The sequence below is a fragment of the Pyrgilauda ruficollis genome, unplaced genomic scaffold, assembly GCF_017590135.1.
Source record: "Pyrgilauda ruficollis isolate IOZ18807 unplaced genomic scaffold, ASM1759013v1 scaffold74, whole genome shotgun sequence".
NCBI lineage: Eukaryota > Metazoa > Chordata > Aves > Passeriformes > Passeridae > Pyrgilauda > Pyrgilauda ruficollis.
Genome location: NW_024529266.1, coordinates 818173 through 839620, shown reverse-complemented (window position 1 = coordinate 839620; position 21448 = coordinate 818173). Strand labels below are relative to the sequence as shown.

Sequence of the window (21448 nt, the reverse complement as noted above, 5' to 3'; positions counted from 1 at the left end):
TTTATGAGTAAAGGGATTTGCCTAACACCATACAGCTATGGTGTAATTTCACAATTGGCTCTTGCTGATCTGAGCAGCTCTCAGTCAGAATATGCCTGCTCCTGGTGACTCCAGGGGTTTTTTTTTCTGCTACTATTGATATTCATTGACTGATTTCACAGTCAGCCATAGTACTGACCCTGTCCCCTTTTAGCACTGGTTTAAGAACCAAGGAAGAAGACAGGAATGTGCTGGAGAAAATGTGGGCGGAAGGATAAACCTCTCACGTCACTTTGACGTAATTGTAATCAGGTCCTAAAGCAGCTGTCGAGAACAAAACAAAGCACATGCTGCTTGTTTCCAGCTCTTGCGATCTAACAAACCTTTGTCTCTATGGTTGTTAAAATGTGACACTCCGACACTTCATCTACAGTCACTTTTGTAAATTGGTCAGCCATTAATTTTGCCAGTTTCTGCCCTAAGCATTAGGAAAACTCTACTCCACATATCAAGTTGAGACTGGAAATACTGCACTGTGTGTCAAGGTTAGACATATATAGAAGTCCCTATTTTTAGCTTGCATTAAAATGATTAGAAAAATGTATCATCCTCTTCTTTTTGTACAACATCAGCACTTCATCTCATAAAACCCAGAAAGCAAAGAACTTATGCATAATTTGTTTGACATATCCTTTTAGTTTCTTTTTTTTCTGTTGGTCCTCAATATTGTGACATTTTCTCCCAGTAATTTATTCACATACTTCTCCTAAACTTTCTATACTTCTCATTTGCTTACCCAATGCCATTTTATGACTTGTGCTTTACTATTTTCCTCACTTAATGTTGTTAGTTACATCAGACCCCCTTTGGTAGTATGTTTTCTGACCCTACAGATGATTTAACTTTTTATATATTACACTATACTTTTAGAATTATTTTCTTTTATGCATTTTTCTGTATTATATTAACTTTATCTTTTCTAGAAGTTTGTTTTTTTCACAAGTCATGTTTATTCTTGTTACTTAAATTATTGAGGTGATTATTTTCAAGCCTTTAGAAAGAGATGGCATCAGTGGACAAGTAGTTGGATTTGGAGTTAAACCAAAATGGAATATTCTGGTTCCTGAATTAATTTAGAGGGTGGCTCTTCATACTTTGAAGAATTTGACCTGAAAGCAGTGACACTAACTAACACCAATAAATTTATAGTATCTTCAGTCATGGAACTACCAAAGTTAGACCTTTATATATATGCTTTATTATCTTCTTGGGGTTTTAAAATACCTATTTATCAGATCTCTTTGTTTAAACATTTAAGTAAAAAAAAAAAAAGCTTTGCATCCTTAAAATAAAAAATTTTTCTACTCCTCAATTACCATTTATTAATTATTTTTCCTGTAAATATTTCTCTTTGCAACAAGTCTTGATTTTTAAAAATTTAAAACATTACATATTTCTAACCATGGCTTTTAAACAGAAGCATCATTTTCATTAAAATAGGTTTTCCTTTCTGGGTTTGGGTGTTTTTTTATTATTCATACACTGACATGCTGAATTTGCATGTTCCAGATGGACTATTATCCTGACTCAATAGGACTTTTCATATGTTAAAGAACCACCGACGCCAGGGAACTTCTGTCCCCAGTCACATACAGTGGTCCCAGGATACATATGTTTCCCTCAATCTCCGCAGCTCCAACTGAGTCAGGTGCCCAGTACAGGGAAAATGCTGTCCCTGAGCCCACAAGAGTGGGACTCAAAAGGCATTCCTTTTCTGCCCAGAGGAGTGGTATGTAAGGATTTCTGTACATAGGAGATATCAGATACTTTTTGAGGACTTAACTCAGTCTTTTGTATAATATGTTTCCTGAAAGCAGTTTAAGAAAAGCTTGAGATCAATGCAATGATGCAGACACGATTATTGGAAGAGGCATGACAAGAAGTTTATAGGCTTTTGATACCGTCATGATCTGGCAAACAGCGAGCTCTAGTACTTCAGAAATGAGGGTAGTTGTACCTCAAACTGCTTAATGGGCTTTTCTGTGTTCTTGTTCATGGCATGACACTGCTGTTGCGTCTCAAACAGTATACATGTGTAAAAGCAGTGGGCTCAAAACTTGACCTTTATCATCAATGTTGCTATATCCTGATGTCTTGTAATCCACTGTGATACATTGGAGGTGGGGGCAGGGGTTGTCCTCATTCTGTTAAGGGGAAACAGAAGCTATGTCTAACTTCAGAAACTGCAGCCAAACACCAAACATGCAGTCTCTTGCTTTCTCCTTCCTTCTGTGTCAGTCCCTTTCTCTATTTTATTAATTTTCTTTCTGTTCTCTACTCATCTTCTTTTAAAATCAGTTGTGGATGAATACACTACCTTTTGTGATATCACTATGAAGCTGGGACCAGAGGAGAAACTAAAACAAAAACCATACAGTAGTATATGTTTGTCAGATCCTGTGCCTGGAAAGACCATGGTTCTGCCATTTAATTTTTCTTTTTTCTTTAATTCTTTTTTTTTTTCTTTAGTTTCTTTTTTTTTCCTTTAATTTTTACTTTTACTCTCTTGTGTAACAGAACCACATCCTGGTTCTGCTACACAAGAGAGTAAAAGTAAAAATTAGCATTGCAGGATCCATTACATTCTCTGTCACTGGTAATTCAGTATTTTTCCCTGATGTCTGTTTATCTCATTTCACTTTAGATAAGTAGATGATTGTTCATAACAGCAATAATATGCATGGTTCCAGATAATTTTGCCTAACTTCTCTCTTCTCTGTTTAACACTAGAAATAATAACAAAATAATAAAAAGGTTGTCCAACTACTAATGAATGACATTTTGAATACTTCTGTTTTCATTGCTGTGTCTTCAATCAAATGACTTCCAACAATGTTGTGATAGCAAGTCAGAAACAATTTGAAGACAAATTCTGGGCATGGTTAACTGGTGGATGAAATTAATGTTTTATCCTTTGTGGCATCAGGGGTATATACAACAACTCTCTAGAAGAATATGACAGCAACAGCTTATTATAACCAGAGGAAATGCATTTCCTGCATGCCTTGAACATAGAGTTTTCTGAAACTGTTGCATCCTTAAAAACTTCAGCATTACAATATGTTAATATTACTTTATAAATCTAAAACATGTCTACTGTAGACACAGGTTGAGTATCTGCTCATTTTTAGCAGATGGGGTGTAATAAACCCCACCAATACTCTTCCATAGGCAATTCATGATTCCAGAAACTACAAGCATTTTTGTTCTGTTTTTATTTCTAGGTTACCAGAATCAAAACACCTAAACAGATAGATGAGCTCATAGAGATTGAGAGCGATACTGGAACTTGGTACCGGAGGTGTTTTGTAAGAATCCGCACAGAGCTGTATGGTGTAAGTAACAATGTCTCTGTTCATTCTGTAATCACCTTCTTCCTTTTAAATTAACTTTCAGAAATTAGGCAGATTTGCTGAACTCCTGCTGTTGATAGCTGCAATGCTACATTTTCCATGCGACTGAGGGAGTCAGGAACCAGTGTAACTTTTTGGTTTCCTGACCCAGAAAAAATGCAGGTGAATCATGGAGGTTATCCCAGCTTCAGAAGAGGAAAATGCTGCATTGGTCCTCACAGAAGTGATGGCTAATAATTACATGGTGATATTCATAAACAGCACAAAATAACTATGTGTTGAGGATGTGGATCAAAATATATGTATGGAAGGAGGTGACACAGGAGGAGATGAAAGATTATCAGGAGGAACACGAGGCAGCCACATTAGTTAAAAATTATAAATTCATTAATAAATTATGTACATTAATGCCTTTATAAGGCATTGTATCTGCATATATTTGTAGGTATGTTAAATGTTTTACCAGAAAAATATTTTAGAGCTATTTCAGATCTTAATACAAGCTTGCTGGGACTGTGCTTCTTATCCTTTTGTTAATTTTTTCTGTAAAACCAAAATTACATTGTATCTTTGAGCCTTGCAACAAAAATTGAAACAATCCTCGTTGATTAATCTTTTAAAAGTTCAAAACTGTCTTTTCACAGCTATTAAAAATCTGTCATTTCAAGCTCTCTAGAACTATGATGAAGTGCTATAAACCAAGATTTGTCACAAAGTTACTTTGTTAAGAAAAGACGCATTTTCCCCAGGGGAAAAAAAAAACCCCAGAAACTGCCTACTTTTACAATTAGTGACCAAAAATGGAGCACTTGAAGACTAAAATATTATTATTTGACATCTTACTAAACCAGCTTTTAAGGAGCTGCAGCTTGGTTGTCTCGCATCCTCTATATCACTAGACTAGACCCTGGATCGGAGTCATCATTGCATGATGGGTATTGGGATCTCTAAGAACAGACAGCCTCTCTTCTCTTCTCTTCTCTCCTCTCCTCTCCTCTCCTCTCCTCTCCTCTCCTCTCCTCCCCTCATGGAGATGAGAACACCATTCTCAGTCAGTTCCACTATACTGTCTCTGCCCCTGTCATAGTCCCACATTTTCCTCATACAGTGCAGGCATGAATTTCTAGCCATAGTAGGTTACAATATATCAAACTGTGATCGTAGCTCTGTCTAATTATGGAATATAATTTGTCTAATACTGGGAAGTAAGAAGAAAACATTTCTGAAAAAATCCCTGGCTTATTTGAGAAAGTAAAATGAAACTGTCTAGAGATGAAGAAAGTTTGAGGTGATCAAGATAAGGCTGAATTTTTGTACACAGTCCACAGTGGTTACAAAAATATTGATATGAGACTACAATATGTTCTTATGCTTTCTCAGCTGAGAAAGCAAATCATATCCTGGGCAGCATCAAAAGAAGTGTAGCCAGAGAGCTGATTTGCTCTCTCACATGCCCTGAAGAAGCAAGCAAATAAGAATCAAATATCTTCTAGCCTTTAAGAAAACTGTTCAAAATAAGTGAAGATATGTAAATAAATGTGTTTCATAATGATTTACAGATTTGGTTGACATTTATGAGATGCTTCAACTACCCAGTGAAGGATAATACAATCAAACTTACAGCTGTGTGGTTCACCCTGTCTTTTGGGTAAGAGTGGTTGTGATTAAACCATTTTTTATAGTCTTGACAGATAGAAAAATCATCTGAATGTAAATTTCTGGTGCTATGATCATCTGTTTTATTCAGGATCTTTCCACAAAATGCCATGTTTGTCAGTTAGTCTGTTCTTGGTTGCAAACCTGACTCATCAGGAATACCTTCTTTGAAAAACTGACATCTTCTGGTGTCAACATCTTTCAATAATTCTATATTATGGAGGATTTTATTGTGGTGGAGCAATAGCTCAATCACATAAGTGTCCAAGACAGCTGCTCATTCACACCTTGCACAGATTTCTGAATGAGTGAAATTGGTGCCTGAAGTTTTTCTGTTTTTCCACAGCTACTACGGCTTATCTGTCTGGTTTCCTGATGTCATTAAACATCTGCAGTCAGATGAGTATGCATCCCGAGTGAAACATTTCCGCAATGAGGAGGTCTCACATTTCGTCTTCAACTTCACTCTGGAAAATCAGATTCACAGCAACGGAGAATACATCAATGACAGGTCTAGAGGTTTCCTATTATCTTGGCTTAGTTGGAATAAGCAGATGCATATTTTAAATCTCATCCTAATAACCCAGTTTTTTCCATGAGGTAATGATAGATGGTTTTGTTACCTTTTAGTACATATTTATTTCTTTTCTTAATTTCTTATGACTCATGAGCATGGGAAGAAATGCCATGAGTACATGCCCTTGTGGTTCCTGTGTGAGGATCCACCATGCAAACCCAGCTTCCTTGTCTTCCTGCAAAACAGAACAAAAAGCCTGCGTCAATTTTACTTCCTTTCACAGTGGGATTCAAAGGTTTCCAGATCCAACATATGCAGCATATTGTAGAGGGCTGGGCAAATATGTACTTTCATCTCTGTTGCTGCTTCTTTTTTTTATTGGTGATAGACACTTCTGTGAACAGGCTGAACATTGGGAGGTTAGGATCTTATCACAGAAAAATGAAAGCTAAACAGTACCATAGACCAATGAAAAGCATGAACAGCCCTGGAATGGGAAACACCACTCTGGCAATGCCTTATGTGATTCTTTTAGCCAAAGGCATATATATTAAGGCTATATCTGGATTTCACAAATAACTAGATAACTTAGGGGAAAATTAAACACAGCTGGTTTAGGTATCTGGTTTCTATTAAGAAATGTACACCCCAACCATGTGAATGGTCTGCTGGAAGTCATGATAATAAGTAATTATTATTTCCATACAAAAATCTATATGTAAGAGAATAAAATTATTTTGTGATGATTTAGTAGTAGTAGTAGCAGTGCTTGAGTTTTGACATAGTTAAAGATTTATGTATTGAAGAAAAAAATAGCCATTATTTAATTTTCAACCTAGCCATAACTTCCAAGTCCCACTCCTTTCCAGAATGTAGTTGTTCTCCCAAAATCAAAGAACTGTCTGTAACTGAGGTTGCATCAATTGAAACAGAATATTCTTGTAAAACACTAAATCTAGCATTAATTTATGCTAAATCAGTAATTAACTCTTTCAAATGTGCAAATTTAATATGCCTCTGACAGTTATTTGGGATTCACAAAACATTTTCCAGGAGGTGTGAACCCATTTGATATCCTTGCTTCATAAATGTTTCAATACCCTACTCACCCTCAATTTCACTGTTTCCTTCTTGTTCTTTCTTAATGAGAAGATCCATCAATACGTGACTTTTTAATACATTTCTTTCCTGCTGGGTTTTAATTCAAATCATTGTGACACCAATTTTAATGTAGTCACATACTTCCTGTACAAAGGTAAAAAAAAAAAAAAGGTTTATCAGAAGAATGTAGAACATGTAGTCTGTCATTTTTGTTTTAACTGACTAATCTAGTCACTATATTTTCTTTGTTCTGCTCTGGAACTAGTCTACATTTTAGAATGGAAAGTGCTGTATGAAAAATGATAATGAGAACTCCAGCCTGATTTTAATCAGTCTGTCACAAATGAAAAATGATATAGTAACTAAAACTAATGGGCTGAAAACATTATTCTTCTGACCAATACAAAAAGAGAATTCATTAGTTAGTATGTGATAAATACTACTAGCTTTCTCTTTCCTTCTCATAAAGATGTGGTTTCAACAAATTCATTTGTGAAAGAATTTAATTCCTGCTCCTTTGTAGATAGCATTTTTTTGGTGTTCCTATTCCTACTATTACTCTTCTTATAAGAATAATACTTAGCTGGTGACACTAGGTTTGATTAGAATAATGTTGGGTCTGTGTTTGGAAAAAAAAACTGCCCTTTTTTCCACACCTTCATGTGAAATAAAAGACATCACAAAAATAATTATGTCATTCCACATATTTGTTATGGTTGCTGATATTAGCATAATTGTGTTATTTGGTAGAATTTTACTAAAAAAGTCTTACTCAAAGAAGCATTGTTTTAGTCTAGTGACATCGGGGTAGAAAGTTACTGTATGTAATATAATTTGTCACTGATTTTTCTATTTATATTTTGATAAAATCTAGGTGTTAAATGAGAGCCAGTAGAAAGGAAGATGTTCAGAAATAAAAAAAAAAAAGCTGCCGGCAAATTATGTTTTATTTACATAGTAATTATAATTACAATTGCATCCATAGGCACAGAATTAATGAGGACATACTTACATGTCTAGATGTGTAACTGGCAATATAATTTTTTATTCATGTTATAGCCATTTTGTGAAAACAATTTTAAAACTGATATGTTTTGTATTTGAGCCTAACCCAGTAACCTGTGTGTTCCTCTGACAAATCCCGATCCTTTTAAAAATTCTTTATTTTCAGCTTGTTGGTATTAGCAAGTGTTTGTTTATTCCCAGTGTTAATTTCTGAAGCGTGATCTCCATGTTTCCAGATGTAATGTAAAATTTCTAGCAATTGTGATTTTACAAGGCTGTCTCATGAATTTCATGACATTGGTTTTGATTGATGATTAAAGACAAGTAACAACAGAAATATTATCAAACAAATTATATTACCAGTTTGGGCCAGTAACTATGTGGAGCTATTTGTCTTACTAATTCTTCTTCTGAACAATAGTATTCTAGAATGAGTTAATCATTAATCACATCTGCAAAATGCATCAAAGGAACCATTGTTACTGGAGTTGAGATCTTTTAGATCTAAATAGCTGCATCTGTTGCTATTTCAAAACTATGAAGGTAAATTGACAGCAATTCATTGTATTGGGCAGGTTTATTATGATGAAGTTTAAATCAGTAACCTTTGAAGATTCACTTTTTAAGAACTGTTATTTTGAAGACATTACTTCACTGAACACATACTTCAGGAACTGTACTTTCGTGAATACCACCTTCTACAACACAGGTAGGAGAAAGAGCCTCAGACGCTCATTGGTCAGCCACATGTTTTCATCTTACATTTATAATTTGTGGATTTCTAACAAGACATACAAGAAGTCCTCTTTTATAATAATAATAATAATAATAATAATAATAATAATAATAATAATAATAATAATTTATAAAAAGCAGCTAGCTTGTTACAACAGAGAAGTGAATGGATCTCACTGCTCAAGAGATACTGCAGTCCTAATATTGACTCAGAAAATGAATTATTTATTTTATTCACATAATAAGTGATTTATTTTTCATCTTTGCTTTCAACCATGTCTAAAGAGATTCATTCTGGAGAGAAGAAAATGCATTTACCGCTTTACTGGTAGCTTTAACGACTGTATTTTTATTTAGTCCAAAAGGGACTGGTTAAATACTTTGTTCACTGTGCTTTCTGTGGCAGGGGAATCTGAGTATAGGATTCAAATTACCTAGTCTATATTCATTCCCAGTCGCCTAAGTATTGTGACAAAAATATGAATCCATATTTTCATATGTTTAAACAGAAGACTTTGTTTTTCTCCAGTTTAATAAAACATAACTGAAAGTAGAACATGGCCAACTAAGCTTGTTGAAAAGATGGGGCACTTCTTCCCACTTTCCTGTAACTACAGCAGTTCATAACGGTAACAGACCTAGGTTTCTCAGCAAGCAATGACCTTAATGTGGAGGGAAGGTATTCTTGATTCAGGTTTATAAGGCTGACAAAAGGAATGGAAAAATAAAAGGAATATAGGGATAGTTCTCTGGAATGGTATTGGCAGAAGAAATAACTACATAGAGTAACTCATCTATGGACAAGCTGAAGACCATGAGGCTTTCTCAGAAACAAAAATCAGTTTAAACTGAATTCCTCAGGATATTTCACTTAAAGGAAGTCAAACCAAACTGACCACAATTCACAGTCTCATCAGGAAATAGTAGGCTGATACTGAGAAAGATTGAGTCATAGAAACTTGCAGATACCTAGCGTATTTTATGCAAGACCAGCTGGTGCTGAAAGGCCTTAAGCAAATACAGTCCAGCCAGGGTAAAATACAGTAATTTAACTTCCTAATTCCAGGATTTAGTTGTCCTTTTCAAGAGCTTTGCAAATTTTTCTAGTAAGATAAAAACTATCAAAATTACTAGCAGTAACTAGTGCCTTTTTGCAAAGCTGTGGAAGCTCCAACTTGTCATTAAATTTGCTTGAATTTGAAATGTTTTTAATCAAAAGTTGCACATGGAGTTCACTCTTAGCTGAAATTATTCTTTTTCTTTTTTCCACAGATCTCGAGCAGTATAAATTTGTTGACAGTGAATTGATAAATTGCACATTTTTTCACATCAGGACAGGATGCCAGATTTCTTTTGATGATGACTACAGTGCCTACTGGATCTACTTTGTTAATTTCCTGGGAACTTTGGCAGTGTTACCAGGAAATATTGTGTCTGCTCTCCTGATGGATCGAATAGGACGGTTAACAATGCTAGGTAGGGGCTTCGCTTTCTTACAGGGAATGTCAAAAATAACATGTCCCCTTTTCAAGGAATTTGGCCAGAGAAATGAAAAACATTCTTTCTGCAGATATGTCATTTATGTGTCATCATAAATACTGTTTTTAAAAACCCCCAGTTTTGAAACTCTGTGAAAAATGGGATCTGTAGCCACCTCTACTTGCACATCCACAGATATTACAAGACCATAACCTAGGCATTTAGAATGGGATTTTGGAGTCTGATGACCATTGGTTTATCTCTGCTCCAGCTGAAAGGAAAGAAAGATGTGCACAGGTGACTCTCAGCTAGTGGAGCAGCTTCTGGAAAGTATCAGCTGTTCTTTGTCTGTTATCTATTTTGCACAGGAACACAGTTGAAAGGTTTCTCCTGTGGATTGTCTACAATGAGAAATCTCTTTTCAATTTACTTAAATAACTATATGGTAGTTCATTGTCTTTATTTTCTAGGACAATATCTCTATATAAATACATTAAAATAAATACAACAGTTTTATTATATGAACAGGTCTCGTGTAATTGCAAAAGGTGATGAACCAAGAATAGTAGGGGCAGATTTGCTCAGGCATCTTGCTTTGGTAATTCAAAGAGGCTTTCAACTTAGTACTTCAGGATATATTTTGATATGTGAGAAGTCATATTTTTTTCTGTGACCTCCTTTCTTCAACATTTGTATTTCTGTCTGGCCCTACTGATAGAAAAGGTCTCTTGGGTTTTTGACTCAAATATTTGGGTCACTTATTTAGCTACACTGTGTGCACAGAAATATTAGACAAAACAAAGGTTATTCTTTAAATACAACTCCACTACATGTTTGTTTCACCTGCCTTGTACCTAGGTGGTTCCATGGTTCTTTCTGGCATCAGCTGTTTTTTCCTGTGGTTTGGGACCAGCGAATCCATGATGATAGGTATGCTGTGCCTCTACAATGGCCTCACCATCTCAGCATGGAACTCTCTAGATGTCATTACTGTGGAGCTGTATCCTACAGACAGAAGGTATGTGCAGTTGCACCTCCCCTAAACTCACTGAAACTATGTACCAGCAGAAATGGCAAATAGAAATTATTTTGTATGGTTCTTACTGAGTTAGTGATGTTTTGAGAGGGCCAAATTAATAATTTGTCCTATAAAAAGAAAAAAGGGAAACAATGAGGGGTTTTGAGCAACTTAGTATGTATTTTGCATCAAATATCTCCTAATTAGGAAAATGCCATAAATGTAGTTTCATTTGAAAGCAGAAGGTTAACACCTACTCTCGTTTAAAAGACACTTAATATTTCTGAAAACAATGATGGAGTATATTTGAGTTTCCTGTAGTTTAACTGTATATAAGGGCAGTAGTTGGTCCAAACCAGAAATACAGCTCCATTTGTCTGTTGACTGTGAAATGATGGGAATCGTGATAAAAATCACTGTCTGAACCACCCTGTGCTGCTAATCTGTTGGCTGTGAATTTGTATGCAGGGCCACTAGGAGTGTACACTAAGTGGGTAAAAATTATCTTGGGCACTGCTCTTGACTCTTCAGGGCTCTTGCAGGAAATCTCAGGGCAATTTTCAAATCCTGCATTGCTGCTAGATGACATGGGTTGGGTTTTTTTTCGGATACAGGGCACTTTTTAATCCTGACCTTATGTCACATAATGGACTGAAGGAAGAACTGTTGAGTCATATTCTGTTGTATTGGGAGTGCAAAAATGTAAAAGCTGTACTATCTTGAATATACTTTAATACTTCTCCCCTCTCAAATCCCTAAAAATATTTAAGTAAAATTGCCCAGACTCCTAAAAAAGGACATTGTGTTCTTTCTCCTGTTGCAGTGCTAATTATTATGTCATTCACTGGATATTTGAAATGCAGTGAAAAATATTTCCATTTTATAAATGAATCATGCCTTACTGGCAAGTGTAATTTTTCAGAAAGGAGTTACTGTGTCTTTAACGTTGTCCATGAAGAGATTTAGAAAAGTGTAGACTGGCTTCCCTGTTTTCCTTTCATTGTCATTTTAAAATTATGTGCTTCTTCAGACAAGAAATTGATGTCCACAGCTGTAATTATACCAAGTTATGATACCAGTCTACTTATGAATCTGAAGAACTGAGCTTTAATATTAAGTGCTAGTATTTTTAATACACCTCAGGAAATTGCTCTTCTGGCAAGGATTCTTCCACCATCCAAATGCTATGATATAATTTTAATAAATATACTGGAGAAATGACCATCTTTTAGGTATTCCTGAATGTAACAGCCACATATGTTTTCCTAAAATGAAGTAAATAAAAATAATTGGAAAAGTCATTGCTGGTAATGGAAAAAAAAAATCATTACTAGGAATGATAAAAAGAATGTAACTGATATTTATCTATATATACCTATACAGATGTTAAGGCATCTGTAGTTGTATTTAATGGGTTTTTTTCATAGTTTCTACTAGCTTTGGGATTATAGCAATTTCTTACTCATCTTTTCTCTATTTAAAAATATTTTGTATGCAGGAATAACTGTCTGGAAACAGAAACTTAATTGAAACTGAGTTGGTTTTTACAACAAATCAGAGGAAAAGCTTGTCCCCTTGAATTATCAGTATGAAAAGGCTGAGGGGTGAATGTACCTGTGCCTGGAAAAACATTATTGACATATGCTTTTAATGAGACTTTTTCCCAGAAGTTCTGATAGTGATGGAACCATGACTGCTAGTTTTTGCCAGCTTGGTTATGAGTAAACAACCAATTCCAGATATTTTTTTAGACTGGGGCAAAGCTACTTCTTTTGTAGAACTTTTTGAAAATTAAAGAGACTTCAGAGACTCAAATAACTTGCTTACAATAATTTTTGTCTGATAATTTTTTTTAATCCAGACTAACTCCTGTGATCTCCATAACCAGGCACAGCTTGCCACAGTTTGCTGGGAATTTCCAGCTTCTGCAAGTAACTGTAGGGCTGAACAACCTTTCTTGGCATATGTGGGACATGAAGCTTCCTGATATGTTTTTGCATATAAAATCCTTCATACTTAAGATGATATTCTCTTTTGCTACAAAGCAAAAGCAAAAAAATGCCAGACTGAATCTGGTCCTGAAACTGGCTTCCAGATTCTCCTGTAAAGGGAATCTAAGCACAAAATCCTTGCTCACTCTCTCAGTGTTTAATACTATTTTCTTACAGCCTCTCAGTGAAATGACCACAAATGTGCAGCAAAGGGTAGCTGGAGGTTGGGCTTAAAGATAGATGGGTGGAATGAAGCCAGTTCATGCTACCGTGCACAGGAGGCTGGATTGGGTAGCCCCTCCTTTTCCTCCTCTTGGAGACCAGCCAGTTGCTGAACTGCAGGGGCTTTGCTGCTGTCGTGCAGTACAGTACGAAAGGTGTTTCATAAATCGTACTTGAGGCGCTTGGGGATCATATTGGCTTTTAGCCAGGTAGGAGTGTAGTGAACAGTTTGGTAATGTGCAGTCTATGTGCTACAGGGCACACATTTCATTTTATTCTTTATCAGCTATTCTTGCTTCAAAATCTTGACAGATTTGAATTCTGTATAAATTCAGACTCATCTACATATTAACATTTTAGTTTACTGATCCCGGGAATCAAGGTAACTACACAGTTTGTCCTACTTTCTTGATGAGTACTGCCAAATTTTATGCTATTTTAGGTTAGCTTTTGCTTTCACATTCTTCATAAAACCTCAGCTGGTTTGTACAACTGCTGTAATAGACATTAGAGGATCGATAGATTTCAAATGGTTCTCAGGTAGATGATGAAGTAATGTTCAAATGGAAAATAATGTTACTAATGTTGGTCATTAGTTGGTTTCTGTCTTCTAGATTATACATATGAAGTAATTAATAATATTTTTATAATATTCTACCATTTTTTAAACTTTTCAATACACAAATTTTAAAAGACACTCATGATAGCTGGATATAAACTAGTGATTTCCAACAAGCAAGTAAATTAATACAATTCAAGAATGTAAAGAAGTTTTATTTTTTTTCTTGTCTCTTCTCTTGTCCTTTACCTTATATTCTTAATGGACTCTGCTGTCCATCAGGAGAGGAAATCTGTAGGCTGGAGTGTGTGATGCCAAAAATTCCAGTCACTGAGCATTTTAGAAGGAGGAATGGGTTGAAAGTGTAACTTCAATACAGCTATAGGTGCCTAGCACTCCAACAATATAAACTTGAAGATGCTAAGCTGAGCATGTAGAAAATATGAAATGCATGCTTAAAGATCATTTTGTTAGCTTTATATGACTTGCTTGCACCATATGCAAATTCTTCAACAGGAGTAGGGATTTTATCCTTTCTTCTGACAGCACTTGATTCTTTTAACCATTAAACTGTTTTCCCATGTTGCAGTCCCCAGTGCATCTTCCAACTCCTTTATCAGATGAGGGAAACTAAATTTTCTTCACTACATCTATATTTTACCCTCAAGCCCTCTTTGTTCTCTGCATTGGCAGAGTGGTGAGGAAAAAAAATATTGTGTGATGAGGTAATTACAGCTTGCATTGTAATGTGTGCCCAAGGGGCCTACAATAACACTGCACAGTTCCTCAGTTCTGCCTGTAATATAAATACGGATGGAAGAAAGCTTAAGTTCTCTGAAGAAGGAACTTTAAGACATTTTTATTACTTTAAAAAGCAATTTTTACTTTCACATAAGTGGTAAGTGTCTTCTTGTGGACTTGGGAAGCACCAGCATTATAAGCCAAGATTCTCATCAGGGAGATGATACAAAAAATAACTAGAACCTAAATAGAAAGTGGAATATAAATAGATCATCTCCCACATAGAGAATAAATCAGACTGCATCAGATAGCCAGCAATTCATCATTTTTCTATGGCTGCCATAGATCTGGGTTTGAATCTTGTCCAAGAATACTTAGAATTCAAGGTGAGCTACAAAATTAAGTCATCCTGTTTTGCCTTTATTAATGCCTCTGAAAAAAGTTTGTAAGGGTTTGGCCATAATTAAGAAATAAGTCTATCTTCAGTTCATGATTTTTAATTTTTTAACATCTTCTTGAACCCTTAGGATCGATGCCCACAGTAATAAATATTATTCTCACAGTATCTCAAAGTTTGTATTGGTGTGGATGTCAGAAGAGAAACTTTCTATTCTTTTGAGTCATAATAGCAGTAATTGACTTACAGTAGCTTTCCTGACAACTATTTTCTACTCTCATCCTGTGGATATAGTTCAACTGCATTTTGCTGAAATTTTAAAGTTTTTAAGGCATGACCTGCCACACCTATACCTTTTGCACTGGTCCAAGGAAGGAAGGCAAATTCCACTGTTTTACTTGCACACTAAGCATTATAAATGATCAAGCCATGAACTACATGATATGTAGTTCTGTACTAACTTTTTAAGAGAATATAAAAACATCTGACGTAGAAAATTGTCCATAGAACATTTGGATACTCTGTTTTAATGCTTTACATATTATTAATCCTAACAACATTTTGTTGTAACTTGCTGTTTTTGTGAATTGCTCTGGCAAGAAAGATAACAAATATTTGTGCTACACATTTATTAGCACTCTGCCACAGGACAATGAAGTTTTTACATATTTTATCAGCAGTGGAAAAGTGGATCTGAAGTATTTTATGTAGGAATACAAGCACCTGGTCTAAGAAGGAACATATGTGGCAATCAGGAAACAAGCTCTTTTAGTCTAAAGGCTTGGATAATCCCTCTATTTTTAACTGTTTGGACTCTTGCCATTTTTATGTGGACCTTGGATGAAAGGAAGCTAAGCATTTTTCTTTGTCACAGCTTTCTCAACAGCAAAAGTAAAATACATTGGGGAAAATTCCTTTTCAGTAACATCTAGCTTTCTCTTCATGCTGGCATTTTTATAAAAGACATTAGTATTTTTCTCCTATCAACACTAAATTCTGTATCTGGGGTTTTTTTTTAAGACAATCCTAAATTGATTAACCAGCATTGTCTTAGTGATATGCCTGAAATACTTAAGTGAACTCTCTAGCTGGACAAAGGATTCTTGCTACGTATGACTGGTCTCCCTTGACCAGTAATGAGGATTACTCATGAAGTCAACATGACATTTTTCTGCAAAAGGTTGCCCAATAATTGATCAACACTAAGAAAATGGGTGTATATATAGATGGTCCTATTCCCTTAGAATTTTTCACTTAATTTGTTCATCATGCTAAGATGATACATCACATAATTTTAATAATTTGCTGACACTCTTGCACTTTCCTCAAACAGTGTAACAGAGACTGTACTAATGCTGCAAGAGACTATAGTTATACATGTGTGATTTGCAGCATATTTATTTCCAGCATATTTATTTCCAGGATTTTTATTTCCCTAGATTCAGGAGAATTAATTACAAAAGCATGAATAAATACAGATTTTAAAGAGTTTGAATCACAAACTGCTCTAAGAAGGATGTTTTAAAAAAGCAAGCAGTCTGACTTTGCTATCCCTAGAGCTCCATAATGGTTTGACACTTTGTTCTGACTGTAAGTACAAACACATTCAAACACAGTATTAAAATTGAAGGGTGTGAAGATATAAGATTAAACAGTGCTTTTCAGGTACAGGTCATAACAACAATTTACTTAAGCCTGTTAAAATCTTATTGTTCATGCCAATTACGTGCTTATTTTAGGCAAAAGGACATGCCTGAAATCTGCTTAAAGATTAAAAGATTGAACTTCTTCTGGGTTGTTCATTTTTTAATTATCAGGACAGCTAAGGGCAATAAAATGAGCTTACTTTTTCTTACTTTTATTTGTTTATATTTTGATAACACTAATGGGATTAGACTAATAAAAACCCCTTACAATAATAAGCAAAATTCTGTAAGTCCATTTTACAAACAGAACTGGTTTTTAGGTGCAAAAAAATTACCTTAATTTTGTTCAGGCAGAAGAGGTATTGTATGTATTACAAAATTACTTTAGAACCTGATATAGTAACGGTAGGTATATAATCAATAATAGATCTAAAGAACAGTGGCATCTGTAGAAATCAGAACATGAAAAGAAATGGTTCAAATTGCTCAGAAAATTGTATTCAGACCACTGTCATAACTAGTTGATATAAGCAGCCAACATCTGTGTAACAGCTTACCTTTCTTTATAAGGTAGTATAAAACAACACTAAACATAACATCCCCATATGTTTCGTGCTATTGTTTTTCCAAAGATTACGTGCCTGTATCTATCTGATCTTTTTTTTTAGCTGGATCTGTGTATTCTTTGGGGAGTTCTGGTATCTCTGAATATACTGAGGCTGTTGATGACTAGGCATCTAGTTTCTCTATGTTTGGTTTTTTCTGTTACTGTTACGTGGAGTTAAGTTTGATTTTACATCAGCATTGACAACCAAGAAAATCATATTTATGTGCAGATTCTGATCACAACCAGTCACCACCATAACTTTAGAAGTACTTTTTGTGCATAAATGAGGCTGACATTAGAACCATTCTGCTCTTTTCCTTTCCTTCTTCCCTTGAGTTCTTCAGAATAGCTGCAATCTCTTGTTATCCTATCACATAAACTTGGTTTTCCAGTCCAGCTGTGCTGTCTTTAACCTCTTTCCACCTGCTTGCAATACAGTCTATTTTAATAAAGCCCTTTCCTCAAGAATCTCCTGCCTACCTGCATGCTTTGTGCAGCTCTTCAGAAGGACCTTGCAGGCTGGAGATATGGGCAAAGAAGAGCCATCTGAAATGCAACAAAGGAAAATGCAGGGTCCTGCATCTCAGGAAGAATAATCAGTACAGGCTGGGGCAGACCTGCTGGTCTAAAATGACCCTGTTTGAGCTTTGAGGTTGGACCAGGTGACTCACTGTGGCCCCTTTCAACCTTACCTACTCTGGTTTTGTGAGCCCTACAAGATCTGTCAGTCTGGGGCTCCTTCCTTCTCAGTAGCTGCAACCCATCCTGGGTCATATTCCTCCAGATATGTTGGACTTTATATGTCCCTGGAGCACAAATGTTTCCATGCTAGACATTTGCTTGTTTTCTCTTAGGCTATGGAAATTGACCCCAGTAGGATGCTCTTCTCTTCCCCCTTCAGTGTAGCTCATGCTCCTCCTTCAGACCCATTCCTCCAAAGGTCGTGCTTAGGATGGACATGTTTTAACTTGCTCGTTTCTCCTCTGAAAGTGGTATTTTCAAGGAGCTGCTGCAAATGTTTCTCTGTCAGAAATTTCCAAACACAACACTTCCCCAAGTTTCCTCATCTGCTGCTCTCAGCAATGTGCTCTCTGGCAGCCCTCAGGGGTCCTGGCTGCTGGAGGGCAGAACCTGTCATTTTCAAAATTGTTATGTCCAAGATGTGCATGTTTAGGTTTCCTTAGCACTATGGATTTTGTAAAAGTACTGCAGGTTCAATCAAATATATATAAAACAAGTAAATAAGGACTTTGAACATGTAAGAGACATATCTAGGTCTCTTCTACTTGTTTTTTCCCACAGATTTTTTTGATAGTTTCTACTCTGCTGTAGAAATGACCTGTCTCTTTTTCTTTAGATACTGCCAATACTTAGTGTCATGCTCTGTCTGGATGGGTGCCATGCTTTACACAAAGAGGAATTGTTCTTACTTCAGACAAACCAGTAATTTCTTTGCTAAATATCAGACATTTCAGAGATTAAAATACTGCTGGGGGGTGCAAGAGGCATATTGCCAAACTAATAATGCATAAATGTATAATCACCCAGTAAAAAAAAAAAAAAGTAATTTGTGTTTTGTCCCAGATTCACAAAGCTGATACTAGAACACTATGAGGTCTTCTGAATTTACTTTTATAACATTTTATGTAAGGGAACTGACTTTGGTCTGCAACAATGGAAAATAAATATTTAATGTAATGGAAATAAAAACTGTTTGAAGGTGCATTAATTAGTATGTTACATGTCTTAATTCTGTTCTGCAGACATTCTTTTAAATTATTTAAGAATTCAAAAGGAAAGCCATTATTTAAAAATGGCACATTCTGAATCTTGTTCAGATTGTGGATTTGACTTTGTGGGTTAACTAGGATTATGCTTCTTAGAGCCAACCACAGTATTTTAGAAATGTGCAAGAAGGATTTAGACCTAGTCATCATTCTTTTGATGAAGGGTCCTCAAATATACCAGGACTGGTATTATTCTGAAGCACAGTATCCCAGACAGGGCATGGACAGTGCTGAATGCCCCTATATCCTGGTCACCTCTCCTAGACCAAAGCTTTTACTACTCCCCTAGCAAACAGCTTGGAAGCATGACACCAAAAGGTCTAACTGATCTACACTATTGAGATACAGGTTTGTCAAAGAGCAGAGGAGATGAACTCTGACACTCTGGGCTGTGGCGAGGTCAGTCAGTTGCTTCAGACAGAGGATCTCTCATGCCTTGATATAATTGTTCGCAGTTTTCAAAATCAAAAATCTGTTCTGCAAAGAGCATTGAGAACATCCTTGCTCTTAGCTGGGGTCAAGTGTTCTTACTTCTTACTGTTGATTCTCTTGGCTCCTTTTTAGTAGCTCCAGTAGAAGCTTTTCAAACTTCCCCGGGATTTCAGATCTGAGCGTAAGAGCTCTTCCTTTCTCACACAGGTGCTTCAGTAGAATAATTAGAGCCTTTAAAGTCACTTAGATCACTAGCATTTCTCTTAATTCTTATTGTATAGAATAGGGCTTTTAATTGCGATGCAAGCAAGAAATATTTTGTTCTGAAAATCAGAACTCTCTTCTTGAATTTCTAAGAGAGCTGAGAAATGTTACAGATTCTACCACTATACAGATATCTTTGTTAGGAAACTTTTGGTAGGGCAAGCTTATTCCTGCATCAATGAATCATACAGTCATGTCAAAACACAATTTAAATAATGGCAGTTTGCATAAGACATATATGCAAGAGTACAAAATAATAAAAATACTCCAGATGACTAAAATTACATCGCTGTAATGCAAGACTCCACCTGAATTACTGGTGTCATACTTTCTGTTGGCAGTCTATTTCCTTTTCCTTTTGTCCAAAGTTTCTCAGTTATCTCTTTCACCCAACAGATTTTTATATACCCTATCTTCTTTACCTCTAAGAGATGAACATTCATTAATATTGGAAGTCTCATTAGCCTTTGAAAAAGCACTGTTTTGACATGTGTACTACATGTAAGAAACTCAATTTTAATTCTGTACCCTAAGACGATCATCTTTTAATTCTGATTAAGAATCATCACACAGATGACGAAGCAGTTCTCCTTTGGGAGCTACTTGACATGTCTGCTCTCCTAATCTAGCCATTTAAGTCTTCCTGAATTTCCATTTGCAAGTTCCATGTTCAGCTCTAGAGGTGCAAACTCACCTGTTCAGTCATTCATTTCATTTTGATCCCTGAGGCAGAAAAATTAATTGCCTCATGAAATACTGTAGCAGCTGAGCTTTAATTTCTCATTTTAAATAAGAGCACAGAATGTAAGCACAAAATCTTTATTGGCATAAATTTTGTATAAGCTATTGGGACTGTACTGATTTATTGTCACTGGGGATGTGCCTCAAAGGTGTTACTCTTTCACCTGTATTTTAACTTTCTTCTGTTTTCTCTTCTAGGGCAACAGGCTTTGGCTTTCTGAATGCACTATGCAAAGCTGCAGCTGTACTTGGAAACCTAATATTCGGTTCCCTTGTTGGTATCACCAAAGCAATCCCTATTCTCCTTGCTTCTACTGTGCTAGTATGTGGAGGTCTGGTAGGACTTCGGCTTCCTGATACAAGAACCCAGGTGTTGATGTAACTGGAAAAAAAATTCACTATTTATTTCCTTCTTTGTACAAATGTCATTCTCCTGACTGATGGTGCAAAGGCTTCAGATTCACAACACACAGTAGAGTGCTCAAATGTCAGAAATCAAACTCAAAAGATACTTTGGAGTAGCAGAGATTTAGCAACCTCTGTATGAAAGTTTTAAATTTCACTTTTGTTTGCTTGCATATTTTGTTATTCAAACCCATTTCACCTTGAAGTGCAAAGCTACCTCTTAAAACAGTTTTGGTGACATATCCAGGAAAGTAAAAATCATACTGATAATTAGATATTTAAAGTGCAAGCAGTCAGATTATCTAAAAAACCCATGCTAAATTTGGCCATGGCATTGTGAGCTTTAGTAAAAGTACAGACGTGCAAGTCAATTTCTTAGCAGTTTTGGTGCGGGGAATGTTAATGTATCAATGCATGTAACATTTGTCAGGAAACAACTGATTGCATCAGCACTGGGAACAGTGACCTTCTGCAGCTGTGCTTAGGTGATAAAAACTCGTGGCAATGACTCTTCCTTGGGAAACTTTTTTAGGCAGATTCAATCTAAGCAAAGATTACCAACTACACCCCATACTAACTGAGGAGAAGGCAACAGCTACTGCAGGGAATTTAAAAGTCCATATAGGTATGCAGCAGAGAGAATAACAAAATTGACATTTTCACTTTTTGCTGCTGATGCTCCAGAAAAATAAAAAACAAGAAAAACAAGAAAACTCTTTATTCTCATTTGTGGCATCTGGATTTTTTTTCCAT

At 35.7% G+C, this 21448-nt stretch overlaps 1 protein-coding gene across 2 annotated transcripts in view; it reads left to right on the top strand.

Moving 5' to 3' along the window:
* Nucleotides 1–20672, top strand: part of SV2C (synaptic vesicle glycoprotein 2C) — a 77395-nt gene extending 56723 nt beyond the window's left edge. The window contains exons 6-12 of one of the 2 annotated variants that reach the window (XM_041486221.1): nucleotides 3264–3374; nucleotides 4952–5040; nucleotides 5395–5559; nucleotides 8247–8380; nucleotides 9679–9882; nucleotides 10744–10903; nucleotides 20489–20672. In XM_041486221.1, the coding sequence (XP_041342155.1) occupies nucleotides 3264–3374; nucleotides 4952–5040; nucleotides 5395–5559; nucleotides 8247–8380; nucleotides 9679–9882; nucleotides 10744–10903; nucleotides 20489–20672 (1047 nt within the window). Of the gene's footprint in view, nucleotides 1–3263; nucleotides 3387–4951; nucleotides 5041–5394; nucleotides 5560–8246; nucleotides 8381–9678; nucleotides 9883–10743; nucleotides 10904–20488 lie in introns of both variants that reach the window. The other variant, XM_041486220.1, reaches the window with a different exon arrangement.
* The last annotated feature ends 776 nt before the right edge of the window (nucleotides 20673–21448 follow it).